General features: G+C 36.8%; 1 protein-coding gene across 1 annotated transcript; it reads right to left on the reverse strand.

Moving 5' to 3' along the window:
- Positions 1-2,830: 2,830 nt before the first annotated feature.
- Positions 2,831-12,137, reverse strand: LOC120414566 (serine/threonine-protein kinase 40-like). Its single transcript, XM_039575786.2, has 4 exons — positions 11,452-12,137; positions 11,236-11,373; positions 4,183-4,748; positions 2,831-4,121 (listed from the first exon to the last, which is right to left on the reverse strand). Exons 1-4 carry the CDS (start codon positions 11,806-11,808, stop codon positions 2,981-2,983), a joined length of 2,202 nt encoding a protein of 733 aa, XP_039431720.1. The 5' UTR covers positions 11,809-12,137; the 3' UTR covers positions 2,831-2,980.
- Positions 12,138-21,769: the final 9,632 nt, after the last annotated feature.

Below are 21,769 nucleotides of genomic sequence, written 5' to 3' on the forward strand. Positions count from 1 at the left end.
CCGAAAACAGGATGGTTCTGAACGCTTCCAAGTGCTCGGTTATCTCTTTCACACGCAAGCGCAACACAATGTCTTTCCACTACACACTTTCAAACACCACCATACCTAGGACCTCCTGTGTGAAAGATTTAGGTGTGATGCTGGATAGCAAAATGACGTTTGCTGACCACATTACGTATACAGTCTCCAAGGCTTCCAAAACTCTTGGCTTCATCTTTAGGATAGCTAAAAACTTCCGGGATTTAAGCTGTCTCAAAGCTCTTTATTGTTCGTTGGTCCGCTCTACTTTAGAGTACTGTTGTATTGTTTGGGCTCCCTTCTACCAGAACGCGATTCAACGCGTGGAGTCGGTCCAGCGGAAGTTCGTTAAGTACGCGCAACGTCACATTATCTGGCCTGATCCCGCCAATCCACCGAGTTACGCAGAGCGCTGTAAAATGCTTAATCTCGAACTTCTTACAGTAAGGCGTGACGATTCCAAGGCGACCTTCGTTGCAGATCTCCTTCGATCGTCCATCGATTGTCCTGCCGTTTTGCAACTGGTAAACATAAACACTCGCCCTCGCGTACTCCGCAATCACTCGTTCTTGACTGTCCACAGGGCTCTCACAAACTATGGGCAGAACGAACCGGTTTCAAGTATGTGTCGTGTTTTTAACTTGTGCTCAGATCTGTTTGACTTTGACATCTCCCGTGACACTATCAAAAAACGATTCCTTAATCACCTGAAATCCCATCCCTAACCTGACGATACACACGTAGATTTTAGAACTGTGATATTTTTTTAATTTATTGAGTTAGTTTTAAGAGTGACCCCGTCTTGTATCATTTGAGTTTTGTGTACTTGTTGATGCGATAAGATGAGGTGGTTTTGTGCCTTTTTGAGAAAGTGTCTTTTATCGATAACCAGACACAGCTCAAGGGGGCTTTTGTCCACCTCCAATAAAGAAAAAATAACAAAATAACGTTAAAATGATTTAAAATTTGTAAATCCAAGATGGCGGCCAAAATGCGGTGATGCAATATTGAAAAAATGCATTTTATTTTTTAATAGGCAATCAACAACTTAAATTTGACTAAAATGGGGTCGTAGAACTCAAATTTCAATCAAAGAAAATGAAAAAAATACGAAGACAATATTTTTTTGTTCGTTATTCGATTATCCGAAGTCCCATACAAACCTTCGGATAATCGAACTTCGGATAATGGAGTCTGTACTGTACTCAAAAATGGTGACATTGAAAAAATGAAAAAAAAATCTTGAAATACATAATGGGACCATCCATAAACCACGTGGACACTTTAGGGGGGGGGGGGCTGGGGGGGGGGTATGGCGATTGTCCACGCTCCATACAAAAAAGTTTTTTTTTGTATGGACAATTGTCCACGAGGGGGGGGGGGGGGTTGAGATTCCCAAAAAAGTGTCCACGTGGTTTGTGGATGGTCCCTAATTCAAAAAATCTGAAATTCTAGAATTAAAAAAATCAGGATTTATAAAATATTTAAATGTTTTTGAAATTCATGTTTATTTACGAAAATCTTAATTTTTAGCGATTTTTAACATTTTTAAGTTTTTTTATTTTCTATTTTTTTTAACTGTAATACTTTACTATTTTTTTCAATTTTTCAAACATCAAACGAACTGTAGATTTTGTATTTGTTTAAATTTTTTGAATCTTTTAAATCTCATTTATGGATTTTATTCAAATTGTTAAAATATTTAACATTTATCAAGCTTTTAAAAGCTGCTGACTTTTTTTTTTTAAATTTCAGAATTTTCTATCCCTACTTTTTTAGCTTCTATGAAAATTAAAAAAAAAAGTCTCAAGCATTTTGAATTGCTAAAACTTTATTAAATTCGTTGGGCTGTTGCAAATATTTGTATTTTTCAAGGTTTTAGTCATAAAAATTTTAATAACTAAATTATATATTTTAATATATTTTTTAACAGCCTTGAATATAAAAAAAAACAATCTTGATTTTATTTGAAATTTCCGGAGTTTTTTAGTTTCTGACGTTATATTTTTTTAGGGAAAAAATCGATAAAGAAATCATTTCAAAACTAACTTTATTTTTTTTAATTTTAATATTGTTATTTTAAATTGTTGAAACTTTTAATTTTGGTTAAATGCTGCTAATTTTGGAAGCTATATTAAATTTTTCTAGTTCAATTTTTTTATTTATTTTAAGTTTATAAAATATTTTTTGTAAATATTTTGTTTTTGAAATGTTAAATTTAAATTCTTAAAAATTATTCCGTGAATTTTAAAATTTTTAAAACTTTATAATTTTTGGGCGTTTTTTAGAGTCAACCAAACATTGAAATTTCATGCTTAATGTTCAAAATGTATTAACAGAATGTATGTATCATAAAATGTTTTAAACATCATTACAGATATGCTACTTTTAAAGGTATCATTAAAAATACTATATAAAAATATTAAAGTTTTACGTTTTTTCTTATTTTTTAAACTTTATATCAAATTAAAGCTCTTTTGTTTGATTGATATATTATAATCCATGCATCCAACTTTTTTTTTTTCAAAATTTTCATTTTTTGTTACTTGATTTTTTAGAAAAGTTTGAAGGGTCCAAAAACAAAAAAATATATACAACTTGAATTTTCCAAAACAGGTTTCGAACATGTCGAGATTGTCTCGACTTTTGTACTTGTTTTAGATTGAGCAATAAAGATAGAATGATTTCAATCTTTAATCGACCAATTGAAACTTACCTTGACACATTATTATCAAGGATCGAAATATTTCCTTAGTGTGCAACAATTAATTGATTGATTTTTCGTATCTAAACCAAACATCATTTCAAAATGATTTTTCAAAGGATTGTATTTAGCTAATTCTTCAACTTACAACACAGTACAACGGCAATAGCTTAACCAATAAAACGATAGCAGCATATTCATATCACACTTTCCCTCTTACACAACTCACCCACTCTCACTCACTCACTCACTCATATTTCAGTACGAATTCAAAAAGTAATTATTGTTCATCCCGGCGACCTGCAGCAAGTACGTCATCAACATCAGCACATCGATCGTCTGCTCAGTCCGGATGACCGCACCCCCGCCAACCGAATCCATATTCACCCCGAACCGTCGCAACAACTCGAGCACGTTGTTCACCTTGTTCCCCGAAGTGCTTCCGAAGATCTCCCGCACCACGGCAAAGTTGCGGAAGTTGTTCAGCAGCCAGGCCACGATTTTCGTCGCCATCTCGATCGTGATGGTTCCGTGAAAGTCGGGCGACTCTTCGCGAGTTGGCGGCGGTGCCGGCATGCGACCCCGCGCAAACAGGTCGTTCATCGCGGAGAACAAACTTTGGATGTCCGGGTTCTGGAAGGTTGGCTGCGTTACGAGTGCGGCTGCCGTTGGCGGTGGGTTGGTGGAAGATCCGGCGAACCTTGCCGATCCTTGTGCGTTGACAAAGTGCGCGAATGAGGCGGTGTCCACGTGGACGAACAGCGATTGAGATTGTGGTTGGGGAGAAGGTTGATTGGTTGCTGGTTGCGCCACTGCTTGCGGTTGAGTAGTTGGGATCGGGTTGGGCTCCTGCAACGGAGCAATACGAACTTGCACGATTTCCGGCCGCGAGCTTGTTCGATCGGTAACGCTTCCAAGCGAGCGATTCCGAAGAATCGGGACGGAGCTTCCGAGCGAATTCCGCGATCCGTTGGCGAACACCGCGACCCGATTCGATCCGGTTGAAAAGCCACGGATCAACTGGGCACTGTTGCGGCTCGACCCGGATCGATTGACCAGCGAACGTGGCCGCAGGAAGCTCTCGTGCTCGCGGCGATGAATCCCGGACTCTAGCAGTTTGGAGAACGCCTCGCGGGACAGCTCGTGACTCGGGTAGGTCGGCGTGCTATTCGTAGTCTCACGACCTTTCGCCGCAGCGGACTTTTGACGTTCCTGGGAGGGTACATCAAACTCTTCCACCTCCGGGACGATCTGGTCGACCTCGATGCGAGGTCCGCGCAGATGCGATATTGTCCGCTCCAGCTCTTTCCGTACTTCGGAGGCAGTGTAACGTTCCGTTGGGTTCAACGTCAGCATGGACTTGATCAGGTTGATCGTCAGTGGACTAGCCTTACTTTCTCTGAAATTATTAAAAAATAATTAGTTTCTCCATAAGCGAGGTATCTACAACTAGAACTCACAATGGAATTGAATAATCCGCCTGGCGGATCTTCTTGAACAAAGCTGCCGGAGTGGTATCCAGAAACGGGAACTTCCCATAAACAATCGTAAACAGAATAACTCCCAGCGCCCACACGTCCGAAGGCTTTCCCTTGTACGGCTTCCCCCCGAGAACATCCGGCGAAATATAAGCCGGACTTCCACGTTGATCACAAAGATTGTCATCCTCGCTGTTCAAGTGCTTCGCCAGGAAGAAATTCGTCAGCACGATCTTGTTCGTCCGACGGTTCAGCACAATGTTGTTCAGCTTCAAATCCCGATGGATCACGTTCCTCAGATGCAGTTGCTCCACCACCTTGACGATCTCGTAAAACACCATCAGCGCTTCAATCTCCGGAAAGCGGTGCGATTGGACGTACTTTTGCAGGTTCACGTAGGCCGACGAGCGCTCGCAAAATTCGTGCGAGTGCACGCAATCGAGCACCAGGATCAACCGGCGACGGACCTTCCCCGTGTACACCCACTGGGGGCCGGTGGCGACGGCTTGGTCCGTGGGTTCGACTTGCTTCTCCTCGAGGGCGAAGTCCTGTGGAATAAAAAAACATGTTTTAATCAATATTAATTTACGAAATACTTGAGGAGTTAAGTCCCTGAGGATCCCGGAGCAACAAACAGCAACGTGAGCGGGGGATCCCCATGTGTTCCATCCAAAAGATTCAAAACTGTTTGAACATTCATGCTCAAAATCAATCCAATTCAACGAATCATCTTAGCGGTTAACTTTACGCAGTTGGCCTGGCCGTTTAGAAAAGAAGGATGTTGGAATTAATCGCCTCGAAATTCTCCTTGATGCTTAAGAACGGATGGCTGCGCTAGGGTTAGATTAGAAATTCTGGAGCAACACGAGAAAAGGGCGGATAAGCATTTTGACCGTTTGAACTGTTTTGCTCATTCTCAGGTTATTTTTTTTTTTCATTAAAACTAGAAGTGTTAAACGATAGCTGGCTTCTCCAGCTACCTTCTAACACTGCGGGTTTTGTTAAATATGGACCTGTTGTCTCGGAATCGGAACATAGTTTCAGCTATCAAAATACTTATGCGCCCTTTTCAAATGTTGCTCCATGATTTAACTTACGGGATTCCTTTATAATCGGTGAAGAAAATACCCGTTTTATTGAAAAATTAAAACTGCGATTTAAAAAAAACTACTTGAAAATGGCTATAACCTTGGCTAAAAACAAATTTGTTTGACCTTTTAAAAAAAATATTTAACCCGCTAACGCCCAGAGCTTTCCACCTGTTTTAAAACTAGTAAATGGGTAAACTTTGGTCCAATATCTTTAGAATAGCTTTACTTTGACCCAAAAACATTGAATCCATGCAAACATTTTAAATTGCAGTGCTTCACCAGGAATATAAGGAACTTTTTTTTTCTTTACCGGCAAAAACTCTATCTTTACAAAAACAAGATTACATGGCCAATGTTTATGTAAAATTGGTAGAGGAGATTTGTACTACCTCTAGCATCATTTTCTTACAATTTATTCATTGTTCTTTCACTTTCAATAATTCTCTGATATTCCCATACAAGGCCAAGAATAACTAAAATATAGAAAAATTGATGTTATAACAAGTTTAAAATCAATTAACCCTCTACTGGGCAAAATTTTTTCCGAGAATTTTTATGTTTCCCTTGTTCAGGAGGTCTTTTTTAGCTACTTTTGTTCTACGAAAAACTTTACTCCTCTTGATTTATGTTTTTCTTGTTTTATTTTCAGTATATTGATTTGCATTTATCGTTTTTAGTTTATTTTTGTTAGTGTTTGGCCCATTCTACCACCTCCTATCATTACATTTAGCTTATCTTTTTTTTCATGTTTTTACAGTCACTGTTCGCTCTTTCACCATTATTTTTATAATCTTAAAAAAATGCGTAGAGGCATAGTTTGGGACACTACAAAAATTACTGAATACTTCTTTTTACTTAAAATATATAGGAAATGTTAGTAAAAAACAGAGCCAAAGTTAACCCATAAAAAAAAACATTTTCAAAAACATTGGCAAAGTCACATAAAACAAGTAGAACTTCCAACCCTACAATTTTCTAAAATTTTAAGAGTTCTTCTTTCCAATGCTTTTTAAAGATCAAAAATTGGTTGGCATTTTTTTTTAAACCGAAGCCCTTCTGGATGCGGGGTCGCTTTTCATTGGTTCTGACTGTTTCAAAATTATTTGTCACAAAACTAGCCTTCAAGAAATTTTGTTCTCCTCATGCCCAATGGTGCTTTATTTTATTTATTTATTTATTTATTTAATCTGGTAGCGTAAGGTTTACACCTTTTCAATTGCTACCTCCGGTATCATCTGTGTTTGCTAACTAATATTACACTTATTAACTAAACGGTTTTCCTTGGTTGATGTCGTTCTTCTCGGTGTTCTCTTGAGTTGCGAGTAGTGAGTTGAGTTGTCCATGCGTAGTCCATGCTTCATCCGAGGGGATGGGGGTTTGCCCCTTATGCGACCTCATCCAGGGGACTCGAGCGCCCGGGGGGTTGTCCCTATTCCACTCTTCTTGTAACTTGTGGTTAGGGGGGCCCCGGGTCACTCGGATACCTCCGTGGATTCTTCAGCTGGCGTGTCGTGTTTTCCAGGCACCCCGGAGGAGCCGGAGGGTTGTCCCTATGCCACTCTTCCTATAGCTTGTGGTTAGGGGGGCTCCGGGACCTCCGGGCGCGACAGTGGTTACACGCTGCGCGCTGCTCTTAAGCTGCTCTCGTTTCCCGGCGTTTGTTTGGTTTACTCCCTGTTCCAGAACTCTAAACAGTTTCTTTTGAATGTTGCTTGCGATACCCCGTGTTTGAGTTCCGTTGGCACCATGTTCCAGTTGACCACACCTCGAACGAACAGGGAACTGGAGTAGGTCAAAGTTCTGTTGGCGGGAATGATCAAATTCAACAGGCGGCGGCCTCTGAACTGCTGCAGCTTCTGGTAGAGTTCTGGTGGGGAGCGCGTGGTGAGGAGTTTGCGCAGGAATAGACACGAGCGGTGTGCGTACAGGTTGTCCAGAGGGCAACCAACCAGGTTCCGTTGTAGGTGACTGACATGATCATATCGGGTGAGGCCGTAAACGTAACGAACACAGCAATTTAGCGCAACACGCAACCGATCCAATGCACCAGCACTAGGGTTGACATGTAGCAGCTCTCCGAAAAGAAAATGAGGCAGAATCAGCGACTTGAACAGCTTAAGACGCGTACTGACTGGAGCAGCGGATGTGCAGCTTCGGAGTGTGCGTAGGCTGCCATAGATTTTTCCACACTGTTGCTGGATGAGTCCGTCCCATTGCAGGTCCGCTTGGAAGATGAAACCCAGATTTTTCGCACTGTCTACCCATGCAATGGCTTGGCCGCTCATGGTGATACGAGGAAGCAGATCGAGTTGCGCTTTGCTTCTACGACGACCCTGCACAAACAGCGCTTTGCTCTTCGCTTGGTTGACAAACAGCTGGTTTCGTTGCGACCAAACAGCAATCCTATCGAGATCCTCGTTGACCATCCTGATGAGTTCTCGGGAGCATGGGCCCAGTCGACCAATGTACAGTTGTACATCATCCGCGTAGAGTTGAATCGAGCAATATCTGAGCACAGGTGGGAGATCGTGGTGCTTTGGTGCTCAGCTTTAAAAATATTGTTTAATTTTTTTTCCAAAAATACCCGAACTCGTACTCAATCAATGTGAATGAAATTTAGTCTGATTTTTTTTTTGTATTTTTTGATTCGGCTGAAACTTTTTTGGTGCCTTTGGTATGCCCAAAGAAGCCATTTTACATCATTAGTGTGCAAACATGGGCACTTATTTAAAAAAAAAATGAATAACTGTGACTATTTTCAAAAAAGTTACCTCAAAATGGCTGTAAATTGAAAATGGTGAACTTCATCAAAATTTCACTAAAAGTATTTTTTGATTGCAAATTCGATTTTACATCGAAAAATTAATTTGAATTTTTTTGCGACCAATATTTCATTTTTTTTTTTAAAGATCAGCATTGATTCAAAAATTCATAACTCGGTCAAAGATTTTTTGCACGTACTGGAAATTTCTAAAAAGTTGACATTTGATGTCCCCTAAAACATATCAGAAAAAATAAAAATAGAGTTTTTTTGTAAATTAAGTTTATTGACAAAACGTGAAATTTTTAATTACCAAAAAATTTACCGTGAATCATATTTTTTCAGTGTAGTCCTTATCCATACCTAAAACTTTACCGAAGACACCAAATCGATCAAAAAAATCCTTCAAAAGAAACATATTTTTGTATTTTCATGTATCATTTTTGTTTGGACAGCTGCCAATTTTGTATGGAAAATTATATGGACAAACTAATGATGCAAAATGGCTTCTTTGGACATACCGAAGGCACAAAAAAAAAATCAAAAATTTAATTTGAAAAAAATAGACCGATTTCGTAGAGAAATGCTCAGTAGTTTAAAATATTGTCACAAGTTTTAACAAAAAAAAAAAAATGATTTTTACGTTTTTTTTAAACAAAGCATTATTTTTTAAAATCAATTTTCTAATGATTGCATTAATTAGGACCAAACTGTGGCAAATGGGCAGTATACATGATTGCTGAGTGTCGCAGGACTCTCGCCCTTTGCTATTAGTAAGTATCCAGCAAAGCAAAGGGCATAGCATGCATTTGATACTGTCAACTCCCATTCGGCTGTGTTCTCGTCGCTGTCATGTTGTAAACTGGAGCCGAGGGAGGTCCTGTTGTGAATTCTAGTTGGAGGTGGTCCGAAGATCATTGAAGAAGGTAGAATTCGCCATCACCCAAGACACGAAGGCACGAAGGATAGACCATGTCTTGGGGGGTGAAAGGATGATAGGATTTAGTGATAATACCACAATTTTAATATTTGTCTTTCTCTCTTATTTCAGAGGATGCCTGTTCTGAGTTCTAAGTGTTGCAGAAGCCTTCCGCTCTACATAATGGAGCCTTCCTTCTATCATTTCCTGTATTTTGAAAAAAGTGATGCGCCGAATGTCGACATATAGTTTATCACACTTACTCCATACGGTGTGAGCGTGAAATGCTGTATGTTTGCAATTGGTGCATTGGCTATTTTCAAATCAGGCTAGATTTTTCCTATTATTTTAAGATAAAATTTAGTAAAATCTATCCATCTATTTATTTTGCTATTGCTATAACTTGTCCCTTACCTCACAAACTTTAACTACTCTATTCTTCAAACTTGGAATCGCAATACATTATTGTAGAAATGTAACAGTTGAAAAAAAATGGTAAGAAATTTGGGCATAACTGTTACTTATATGATTAAAGGTACGTTCAATCTGTTTTATTATATATATTAACTATTCTAGTTTGTTTGTCCTGTCCCATATTTCACAACTTCAGTTGTTATCTTGTAAACTTCTCGTTACAAGTTGGTAGTTCTGTCTAGTTGCAAAATAAGGTTTCTTTATTCTTTCTTTATGTGTTAGTCTGTTATTCAATGTTCGATTTTATTTTACATTGTACTTATCCCATTTTTTCTCTTTTTCTCTTTCATGTACCTTGCGAGCATACGATGACCAAAAAAGTCATTGTATAAGCCAACACACGTGTATTTTTCACAAAGCCGCGAAACAGAACAAGTATTTTTATAAGTGCGTGAATAACAATCGGTCGTTGAAGCTCAAAAAATGTGAGAACAATATCGCGCCGTGGTTCAGTGATAATAAGGCGAAGAAAGTAGACGACGATTCCGCATGAAGAATATAGCGGAAATTATGTGTAATTAACACAAGCACAATGGATGAAGGTTTGAAGTTGACACTATCAAAAGGGAATGGTAAGATGCAATAGTAATATTGCTAGGTTTGATAGTGTCAAAAGGTAAGATCAAGGAATAGGGATTATATGAAACTATATTGTCATAATTATTGTATTCACTGAAATATCTATCCGCTTTCTACCCCCAATGTGTCCTGCACTGGGGGAGCCTGGGGTAACTTCGAGTTGACCTGGGCCGCCCGAGGAATTATGTCGTAGGTGGTTCGTGTACTTCTCACTCACCTCTCCTCGCGGCAAGGTTTTCCGTAGGTCTACACTCGAACATGCAACATGGGACAGCATGAATCTTCAGCTGAAGCCGGACGAATGTATTCCGAAATTACAGAATTACAGAATTACAGATTGCATTAATTAGGACCAAACTGCACCATTAACTTAAAACAGATAAATTACACACGGTTACATTCTAGGTTACATTCCATAAATTGCATTGCTATTTCTTGAATTTTCATAAATTATTGTAATTTTTTAAAGTTTCTGCATTTATTCTTGACAAAAATCAATTGTTTAAATTTACTGCATTCGAAGGTTGTTCGAAATATTAATTCATATTTGAGCAATGAGTATTCTTCTTGGTTATGGGCCAATCTGCGATTTCATTGGATAACCCCGACAAATCCCGGATTTGGACCACCCTAACCTGCATGTTGGAAGAAAAAAACTTTCGGTCTTATTCAAACGTGGAGCAAATTGAAGTAAGCTTGCTTTAAATTTCAGTCAGCACAAAGCAAATGTAAACCAAAACCCGTTACCAAGTCCATACTATTCGTGTGACTATCGAGTAAAAGAAAAGGACCAAAAGAAAAACAGATCAAAAGAACCAGCGAAGATTATTTCACAATTTGGTGAAATAGATATTGGATATATAGAATGAGCGTTAAATTGTTGAAAATTTTAAATAAACGAGTGGAGTTTTTTGAGATTTTCAATAAATAGAAGATAATTTTACTCAAACAAACAGAAATCGAGTAATTAAATAACAAAAAAAAATATTCAAGGAAAATCGAATTAGAATACGCATGGATAAGCGCACGTACGCCTATCAGCAGCAACACAAACCGTCGTCACGTGTCTGATGCAATAGTTTAGGGCTATGTGCGCAGCAGCACTTGCTTTAATTCTGTACAGAATGACCTTCACCCATTGGATCGGAAGTTACCGGTTAGTTGCTGGCTGATGAAATATGCTTAATAATATGAAGTAGTTGTCAACTTACACAAAACAGCCCATGATGGTGGATGATTCCGTCCAAATCCGCTAGCAACGAGAGAATGGTGTACTCGGTGTGAAGTAGCGTCTTGCCCTGCTGGGTTTCCTTGTTGACCATCTCCGTATCGAGGTCGTACGATAGAATCTGCGTGTTTATAGGGGGAGGAATTCGTTTGTAATTGATGTGCAAAATTGGCAATTTGTAAGGATTCGCTCGACTCACCTTCAGCAGGTAGAAATCGTTGGTGTTTTCCAACCTGGCCAGGTACTGCGTTTGGGGCACGCCCGGACTGGTTCCCAGCTCGTGGCCTATCACGTACGGTCCGGCCATCCGAACGCGGTTCCGTTCGACGAGCGTTCCGGACCGTGGCACTCGCGCGAGGATTTCTCTTCCGGGTCTTCGTGACGTGCCACCGCTATGAAACGAGGCGGAACTACCGCCAGCAGCGGGCGTCGACGGTCCGCCACAATCTTCGTCCATCGCGGGCACCTCCTGGTCCGAGCGGTTCCGCTTGGGACTGCTGCCGCTGGCCCCGGAATCGCCCAGCATCCGCTTTCCCAGCACTCTTCTGCGTTGCATTTTGTGTGATTTCTTTTTCCTTCCTAGCAACCTTGCACTAAAAATAAGGCAGTTTTGTTCCGTGCAAACCACGCAAAGTGACCACTCTCCGCAAATCCCGTAAAAATTTACGATCGAAAAACCGCGTACGTGACTGCGACGACACAACCGACGAGAAGGAAAGCAGCTTGCTGATTACGCGATTATGGGAAAATAATGTCGAGAGCGTAATAATTATTGCTGCTTTTCCTCAGACGACGACCACCACCAACACATCACGAAGAGGGGACGGCAACGGTCGGACGGAACGGCGAGTTGGGTGAGGGCGGAGAAACTGCTGATGTAAACAAAGGTACGAACGCGAAAGTAAACAGACAACGTCAGTGTTGTTGGGCGATGATTCAAATTTTTGACGTTTGGGTGGAGTTTCAGTTTCCGCGCGGTTTGTGGGTGGGGAACGGTTTGAAAGTGGGAACTTGCTGTAAGACAGACGAAAATGTTAAGGTGAAACAGGACAACGAATCTTTTAAAAAATATTTAAAATCCTATTAAAAACAATTTTAACAGCCTTTGCTATTTTTTTTTGGGTTCAATTCCAGACGGACCCGGTGGCATTTTTCGAGACGAGATTTGCCTGACCACGCCTTCTATCGGATGGGGAAGTATAACGTCGGTCTATTACACTCAAAATCAGAAAAGGGTTTTTTTTCTTTGGGATGACAGAAAAAGGGTAGATAGAGCCCTTTTTGCGGGGTACTTCTGATTTTGAGTGTAGCGTAAAAGAGGTTTTGAGTGACTCACCACACATAACCTTCGGACGCCTAGAAATGAGAAGAAACTTGCAACAGAGCCCACAAAAGACCCGGGGGTCGTTAAAGTGGATGACTTTTTTTTGCTATTTTTTTCTTTTTTTTCTGCAATTAAATCAGTTTTTAAAAATAAGAAGAAGTTGGAAACAAGTTGAGCGGCTTGCATTGAATCTTTACGTGGTGTTATTGCACTTAATAGTAATTTCTCGAAATAAAAAAAAGCAAAAAAAAACTATTTTATAGAGCCAAAAAATTTACAGATTCTATTTTTGTAAATTCAAAAAAATATTACAAATTTCATAAATAAAAAACTTAAACTAAAAATAAAAATCTGGAGCAATATTTGACAACTGCAACTATTTCGCAATTTCCCTGACAATAGGCAAATATTTAAAAAAAAAAACTCATAGCTATTATTTCCCACTTCGAATTTTGAGAAAAATTTACCTAACACTTGAGAAATAGTAAAATACAGTATAGTTGTTCGGTAACTGGGCGCAGCCATGCCAGATATACAGATAAATCTGTATTTTACAGATTTTTCGATCCCAAAAATCCCAAAAATCTGTACATACAGATTTTTTTAAAACGGTTATATTTGAAAGTTTCAACAATTTAGTTATTAATTTATGCTTTAATATGATTAAAAAGCTTAAATCTGTTGTTAAAAATTTCAAAATGTCTTCTATGGCTTCGAATTCGACAAGATACAGATAAAATACAGATTTATTTTTAAGAAAATACAGATTTCCCTCAAAATAATCTGGCAACGTTGACTGGGCGTTCGATAATTGGGCTGTAGCCCAGTTAAAAAGCAGACAAACGTCAAAAACCCAAAACAAACCGAAATGTCCGAGGGGTTGATGGATGCATTAATCATGTTCAATAAATACAAAACTTTTATAATTTTTTTTAATGCATTTGGTAATTTTTTAATCAACAATTCATACATATTTGATACAAAATGGGTCGCAGAACTCGAATTTTATGTTAAAATCACATAAATAGAAAAATACGAAAACAATATGTTTTGTTAGAGATTCGATTATTTGATGTCCCTTATAAACCTTTGGATAATTGTGGTTTATTCGAATAATTGAAACAAATGTATAAATTTTATATTTTATTAAGATTCTTAAGATTTTTAAATTTTAGATTTTTTTTTAAATTTTAAATGAATGTTAATTTTATATTTTCTGAAATTATAAAATTCAAAAATTTAAAAATGTTAAGAATCCAACATTCTACCATTAAAAATCAAAAGAGACAATTATCCGAATAAGCCTCGATACATTGTTTCGATTATGGATACAAATTTTGAATTTTTTAACCTATTTTTTTTTATTTTAATGTGTTGATTAATTCTAGAGCCTTTTAAAAATTTAAATCCAGAATTTTAGAATTTAAGGATTTTTTATAAGAATTTGGGGTCAATCATAAACAAACCACGTAGAAATTGTCGAGAAATTTCGATTGAATGCAATAGAGTTATTTTTTGTGAAATTATATGTATTATGAAATAAATAATCATGTCATGTCCTTTTCAATCATGTTTTTTAAGGTTATCATAAAATCATCCTTTAAATTAAGGCTTAGAAGGGAATAAATTTGTTAATTTAGTTTAGAAAATAACTTAAAATTTCTTCAAAATACTACCACATAAGGATTTTTTAGTACAAACTTGAAATAAAATTTGCAAAGGCCTTATTTTTTTGAAAAAAATATTTAAGTTATAACTTGAAAAATATCGGATTTTACTGAAAATCAGTGTAAAAAATCAATAGAACCAAAACATATGTAAAAATGTATTAAAATTTTAAAGCAAAATAAAAAAATCTAAATATTCAAGGTTTCTAGATTTTTTTTTTAAATATAAAAAAGGTATATAAAAATATTATTAGGTTTCTTAATTTGTTTGAAAATGAAAAAAGCAATACTTTGTGGTGCCATCTACAAATGACGTAGCATGTTTGGACACTTTTGGAACCCCTCCTTTTATTGTACCGTGTCGTAACAAACAAGTTACTGAGTATTTATATCTGTAAGTAGGTGTGTTAAAAAGTTAGACTTTGAAAACTTTAAGTTTAAAAAAACCCGAACTTCATATTTTTTGTCTGAACTACTATTTTGAATTAAAAAAACAACACCGTTTTGATTTCAAGATGTTTTATTCGTAAAAAATATTGTTAAGTTCTACTTTTAGCAAATATATATATTTTTAATATATATAATAATATTTTCTTCCTTTTCCTTATATCACTACTGCTATAATGTCTTGTCTTGAACGTTTTCCCTTCCTTTAAATTTCTGCACTTTAGTCCACACCATTCGTAGTTTTTTTTTCGCGCCATCAGTGTCAAATGTTGCATTTGAACCTTTTTTTAATTGGATGTGTTTTTTTGTTTTGTTGAGTAACGAATTGCAGGTTTACGAAACTTGATCAAATCAAGATTATTTTTGTTGGGTTTAACTTGAATTACTTTTTTTCTTTCTCGATAATCAAACAAATATTTGCGAGTGTTTTCTGTTCAACTGTTCTGATTAGTTTTTAGTTTGTTTAAAACGGAAGCAAATATCTATGGCGGCGCTCTTCTAAGTATATTTGTAGTCGCTATGACGAAAGGTTGGAAACAAATTCTAACGCTAGCGAGTCAAGTTTCGCCTCTATTGCTTTGGTGTTCGTTACTGATGGGTTGTCTACAACTCTTCTATTTGTTTTGTTTAAAATAGCGCAAACGGTTTCCTCTAGATGCGATTTTTTTGTTTCGTTCTGGCTTGTTTTGTGTTGTATTAGGTGTTCAAATTTTAAATTTTGTCACTATTTACATAAGGCATTCGTGCAAAATTGAAGCAAATTTTCAAACTTTTTTGTTTTTCTCCTTAATTGTAAGTTATGGTTGCAGTCACTAAGTTTGTTGTTCTTAATTGTTACTTTCAGTATATAAGGTTAAATCTATAAACGCGATAATCGTTCTGTTTTACTTTGTCTTGTGGAGATTAGTTGATTTTCATACGTTTTCGTTTGCAGTTTTCATACTGTATTATTACTTTTAAGGATTTTAAGGTATTTTTATTTTATTTTGTAATTGTCGGGGCTTGTTTTAAAATACGGATTAAGTATTCTAGTCGTTATTAGTTCTTCCGAAATCTTCGTTCGGCTTTTTCCATCACATTTTTGTTTCCGCACACTGCCATCAAGGAGGTATTAGACTATGGCAAACAAACAAGCGAGCTCGCACTTTTTTGTGTTTGACAGTTTGGCACAACTCAAAATGTCTGCAGGCTTACGTTTCTGCAAACAAATGCAGTCAAACTAACAGAGCAGGTAAACTGCCAAACTGTCAAAAAGTGAGAGTTTGTCATAGTCTAATACCTGCTTCAGCGTGCAGCTCTGAAGAGAAACTCTTTGAAAGCAGTTGGTTCGATGCTGAAAAATTATAAATTAAGGGGTGATGAAATAAAAAGGAAAATTGTGATAATGAAATTAAAAGAAAACAAATCATTTGGAGTATTTCAATTAAAACATGTTTATATTTTTGAAAAAATACGTTCCTTAACTAAAAAATTAATAAAATAATCATAATAGGGCTTTATCTTGTTACAATAATAATAATATAATTATAATCGAATTTGTGTAGGTATCTTTCGCCACTGTTTGTTCCTTCTCCTCGCGTATAATTTCCATCGTTTGGCCATCGTACTTCCTCGTTCGTTCGCTTATTGCTGTAACAGTTCACGTTGTGAGTATGATAATTGTCATATTTGCTTTCCCTTTATTAGTTTTGCTTTATAATTTTACTGTACCCAAAAAAAAAATCAACAAATAATTATCCTTTAAAAAAAACTTCGGAAGTACTTCTTTTACAGCTGGTATTTTTTTTCTTTGCAGACAAAAATAAACGAATCTTGCGGATACAAACTCGATCGCTTAAAAACTAGACTCTTGTTCCTTGGAGAAAGAAACCGCGTTGAAAAGGGTGAATAATACAATTTGTTCATGCCGCTTGTTTTACACGCTTGCGTGGTTGTGTTAAGTGCTTGCTCCTAAGTATACAAAGATGTGTGTTTATGTGCATAATCTAGCGAATCATGTTAAAAAATAGGTTGGTCGAAATGCCTAGCCTAAAGCTGTCCGTTTAAATAGTATATTTAAAACAAAAAAAAACGTTAGCGTCTTAACTTCTAGGAGCGATATTTTTTTCTTTTGGGATGACGCGGCTTAAACTAAAATCTGGGAAAAATTGGGCGCTTTTTTGTTAAGAGATTCGCAGAAATCTTATTTGGTAGAAGGGGGGAAACGACGAAGCAATAATCTTACAAAAGGTTGGAAAGGTTGAGAATTGTGTTTTTTTTCGGGGGAAAGGGGGTTAAAATTCGTTTCCTCTCTTAGTGTGCTAAAATAATTCTAATTTATTAAAAAAAACCCTGTCGTAAAGTACTGGTATAACATTTCACAATTTTCTTCTCGCCTTTTTCTTAAGTGCTTGGTTCAATTTTCTAAAGCATTTTTCTCTTTTCTGCGATAAAACGAAACGAAGGATGCAATAAATTAGTTGGTAATGGGAAAAATGGTACAATTTTTGCGTCGTTTCTCTTCACTTTATATTTAAAATGCTTGAAATTACCCTAAACAACTAAAAGTTACAACTAACGTATCGCAAGGAAACACAAAGCTGAACGTGTTAGTGTTGGTGTGTTTGTGTGATTTAATGCCGCCGTTTAAAAAGAGTGCGCGTGTGTGTATTTGGCTTAAGCCTAAGTAAAGCCTTATCGATTTAAGTAGCTACTCGAGATTTCATCATAGTGTTAGTGAGTATACGTGTATGTGTGTGTGCGTTAGAACAAAAATGAAATAAATACAAAGATGCGTTCGTATGCGTGTGTTGGTGTTTAGGACAGTTTAAAAGAAATAAACACTACAGAGAACTTATCGTACAAAATAGGGGGCTTGTTTGCTATACCTAAAAAAATCACGTTTTTTCATCTTTGCTAACACGAAACTGTGTGGCTGGCGGCTTCGCGTTAGTGCTGCGCAGTAAACTACACGCTAAAACTTAAACTCGGACTCGCGTATTGTTCTCGCACGCTTCTTTTCTTTGCATCTGTTCACAGCTGTGTGACAAAAAATAATAATTACAATAATAATAGTAATCGTTAATCGTTTATGGTAGTTGATGGTAATAAAATGGGGTGATTTGACTAACATTCCGTGTAGGTGTGTTCATGTGTGTTCTTTTGCTTGTTTTTCTTTGCTAAGCTCACAAAAATACTGCATTGTTTCGAATTATCTTAGATTCATTTCCGTGTGTGTGTGTTTTGCTTTGCGTCCTCCAATCCGGTACAGCGGGCGGGGTTTTGTGGTTGTGTTTTCAATTAAAACAATATAGGTAAAATCAACTAACTTTAGCGCCACGGATTTGGCAACACTGAATGGAGGGTGGGTTTCAATCGCTGACTTTGCAAACTGCTGGGCATTTTTGAACTGACAGTGCACGTTTATCAATTCAAAATTCAATTCAACTTAATTCGATGATTTTTTGAATTAGATTTTCACAATTTTGTGTTATACATTAAACTGAGTAAAAAAGAAAAAAAAACTTATTAAATGAGTAAAACTTATTTTCAGAGTGTATGCATGTGTGATCCTATAATTTTCATCATAACTAAAGCTACACAAGATTGAGTGAGTGAAGAACAATCAGATTGGTTATTCTGAGTAAAAATTCCCGCAAATCTGACATTTGGCCCAATTACTCAGTTCTAAACTGGCTCGATTATGTCGAATCTGAGAGATTTTGAATATTTGTGTACCGTAAACTGGGGTGACTTTGATAGTCCGAGGTGACATTGATAGAAATTTGATCTGGCCACTAATTTCGATACATCCAATGTAACAGTCAAATTTTTGCATATATGTTCGATAATAAGCTATCCCTTAAAGCTTACATACTCAAAATTATCAAAAATGTTTAGATATTAATTTGACGGGCATTTGAAAAACCTATCAATGTCACCCCGGGCTATCAAAGTCACCCCAGTTTACGGTACATACTCATTTGAAACCACTCAGTTCACAGCCAAACTGAATCTACGTCAAACAAAGAAAAAAGACTGTTCTGTTAAAATGATTATTCGTTGTATTAAAAGTTCGCGTTAGTGAATATTCGTAAAAAGTTCAAAGTTTTAATTTAAAAGTTGAAAAGTTTTTGATAATACCATGCATTTATGGAACGAAATCTTTGTATCGATAAAAAATTATTGTCAAAACAAAAAAAAACTTTTTTTTAGCATTTAATATTTCAGAGATAATTAACAAAAAATGTACTGGATTTTATTTCAATATTTAAATATTACACGAGAACGACAAAATGAAACAAATTTTACAGTCGTAATAAAAAATTAAACTTTTAAATCAGTTAGTAATGAGATTTTTTTAAAACTTTAGCATTATTTTTTCATTTTGAAAGCAAAAAAAATTTTTGATGTAGCGAATTCTAACAACTTTTTATTTCAAAATCAAGTTACTTTTGTCATTACATTACTATTTTTGTGTGTGTAAGGATTGGAATAGTGGGGCAAGTGAAAGAGTTGAAATAATATCTCCAGAATTCAACAAAAATTGAGTGACATTCACACAGATTTGATATCAGATACACTCAACCCCCGGTGGTTGGTCACTTTTTCGTTTGACACTTTTTTAGTTTGTACCCCGTTGGTTGGTCAAAGTCAAACTAAAAAGTGATGAACTGTCACTTTTTACACGGCGCTCACGCACACTATCAAAACAAACGTTTGGTAGTGTGTGTGAACTCCGTGTAAAAGGGGTGTCAAACTAAAACGTGACCCCGTTCGTTTGACAACAGTTGGTGTCAAACCATCGGGGTTTGAGTGTATCAGGGTAAAAACTGGCTGAAGTTTGGCAAAGTTATAGCAGGTAACTGAAATAAAAACTGAAGTGAAAAATCAAGGAAATTTTTACTGAATTCAGTTTTAATTTTTTTAAATGATTTTACCATCAATAAACCAAAAAGCTTTGTTTAATGTAATAGCCTGATCAGGATTAAATTCACAAAAAATGAGTAAAATAACCACAAAAATCAGTTAAAATTAATATCTTCAAAGTGCATTTCAAATTAGATCCGCTCTGAGTAACAATCTCAGTACAAATAACTCTAAAATAAGTAAAAAATTTACATGTTCAAAACCATTTGTCAAATTTAAGTTAAACGAAAAAAATCATACATCAATTTAACATGTCAAAACTGGATAACCTTCAATAACCGTGCCATCCTTTTAACAGTTCTGCCCAACGACAGCTTCGCTGTCAACCCAACTACCCCGCGATGTTCAAAGTCATCGAATTTCCCCCCTACGCAGTGTTGCCAACAGACGCCTTCACAAACAGAGATCGATTTTTTTAGTTTCAAATTGAAATTAACGGGAACTTTTTGATTGTTTTGTAACCTCGCAACGTTTTGAACGCTGCCCTTTTCTTTGCCTCCGGTCATGGCTGCGCTGTGTGAATTGACTCAAAATGTACTGATTTTTTGTTTTGTTTTCAAGGCTCTCACGAATTGACCGCTTTCAAAGAGTGATTTTGTTTTTGCTTTGCAAGTTTCCAAAATTAAAACGCACCAAGTGATTCATTTTCCAGACACACTCTGCTTTTTTTTGAACGAACTTTTAGTTTCAACTTAACCGAGTAAGTTTTAATGCAATTTATAGGTTAGGTTTGCATCTTGTTATTTGTTTTTGTTGGAGTAATCCTTACAGTGTGACCCAACTTAGGGTGATAATAATAGCAATTTGATTGTTTTATCTTGCGCGATCTCTCCCTCTCTAAAAATTCTTAACGCATACAATAGTGTGGGGGTGCAACAAAAGCACGTTTACGGTTACAGGTTTGTTAATAGTAGGTAGTAATTAGTAATAGTTAATGGAGATTCGTGTGGGGACGACGAAAATTGGGTGTCGAAGGAACTTAACACTATATCAAGAGAATTGTTCAGGGGGGCGGGGGAAATAGCGGGACACCTTAACAACTAAACTGGTAAACAACTGGTATACAACACATACATAAGTTTTGTTTAAGTGCTAAGTTTTTCTTTCTCTAAAATTTGGTTGGCAACCAAAGTAGGCTGTGTGCGATCATCGCGCAAAAAACAGAACCATCGGGGAAATTGATGCGGGAAGTGTGTCATGATTGCTCAAGGCTTGCTTTGTTTATTGTGGGATTGTTAGTGGGGGTGTAAGTACTCGAAAATCGCGCGCCGACAGTGCTCGAAACTTGCGTTGCTGTCAAAGGAAAGTCGATGAAATGACTAGATTTTAATTTGTCGGGCATTTTTTGTTTTGTTTGCGGATTTGATGACTTTGATTTGAAATCTTTTATTGAGAAAGCGGGACGGCGCTGGGCGGAGACGAAGGCGTCTTGAGATTGGTTCTAATACTGTACACGTTTGATGAAGAAAGGGACGACGCAGCGTTCGAGCACTATCGCGCAGCGATGGGTGGAAATCATTGTAGGTCGGAGTTTGGTTCGTTTAGAGAGCTGTTTTTGGGACGAAATGGAGTCACAACGAACGAAGCTTAATCAATTAGGTATCAGTAATAAATTAAGTATTGTTAGAGTAAATATTACTGTGTAAGTGTCGATCACGTGCAACGTTTCGTATTAAGTAGAGTGGTTTGAAATGAGAAAGTAAGGGAGCGTTGCGTTTCTCGTAACAGCTGAGCAGGGAAAACGCAACTTGTACACACAGATAAAAGAGAATGATCAACCAGGGAAGATTTGAGTATTTGGACAGTTTCAACTGCTTGCTTTGCATCTCTACGAGTTAATTTTGATTCCTTTCTGCTTTTCAGTATTTTCTTTAAAAATGAATATCAACCAACAATGTTTATCACATATTTTTCCTCTTGTCCTTCAGTGTTTTCGTTTCCTCTTATTCTTGCGGCTTGCTATATTTTATATTAAGATAAAAGCATTCAAACGGTTGCCGTGCAGTTAAATTAAACAAATTTACCTCTTTCTGATTAAAATGAACGACGCGACGCGACAAACTAAAACTGACCTTTATGCGAAAGAAAAACTGGAACGGAAACGCTTTCCTCTCGCGCTAGTCTTATCGATTTTTAAAATTTCCAGTTCTCAACACATGTTTAACTGCTAA

Source organism: Culex pipiens, chromosome 2 (assembly GCF_016801865.2).
Source record: "Culex pipiens pallens isolate TS chromosome 2, TS_CPP_V2, whole genome shotgun sequence".
Taxonomy (NCBI): Eukaryota; Metazoa; Arthropoda; class Insecta; order Diptera; family Culicidae; genus Culex; species Culex pipiens.

Coding starts and splice junctions, on each gene's coding strand:
- LOC120414566 (XM_039575786.2), bottom strand. CDS start 11,808: ATGCAACGCAGAAGAGTGCTGGGAAAGCGGATGCTGGGCGATTCCGGG. Junction 11,374..11,451: donor ACGATTTCTACCTGCTGAAG/GTGAGTCGAGCG, acceptor ATAAACACGCAG/ATTCTATCGTACGACCTCGA. Junction 4,122..4,182: donor GCGGATTATTCAATTCCATT/GTGAGTTCTAGT, acceptor TAATAATTTCAG/AGAAAGTAAGGCTAGTCCAC.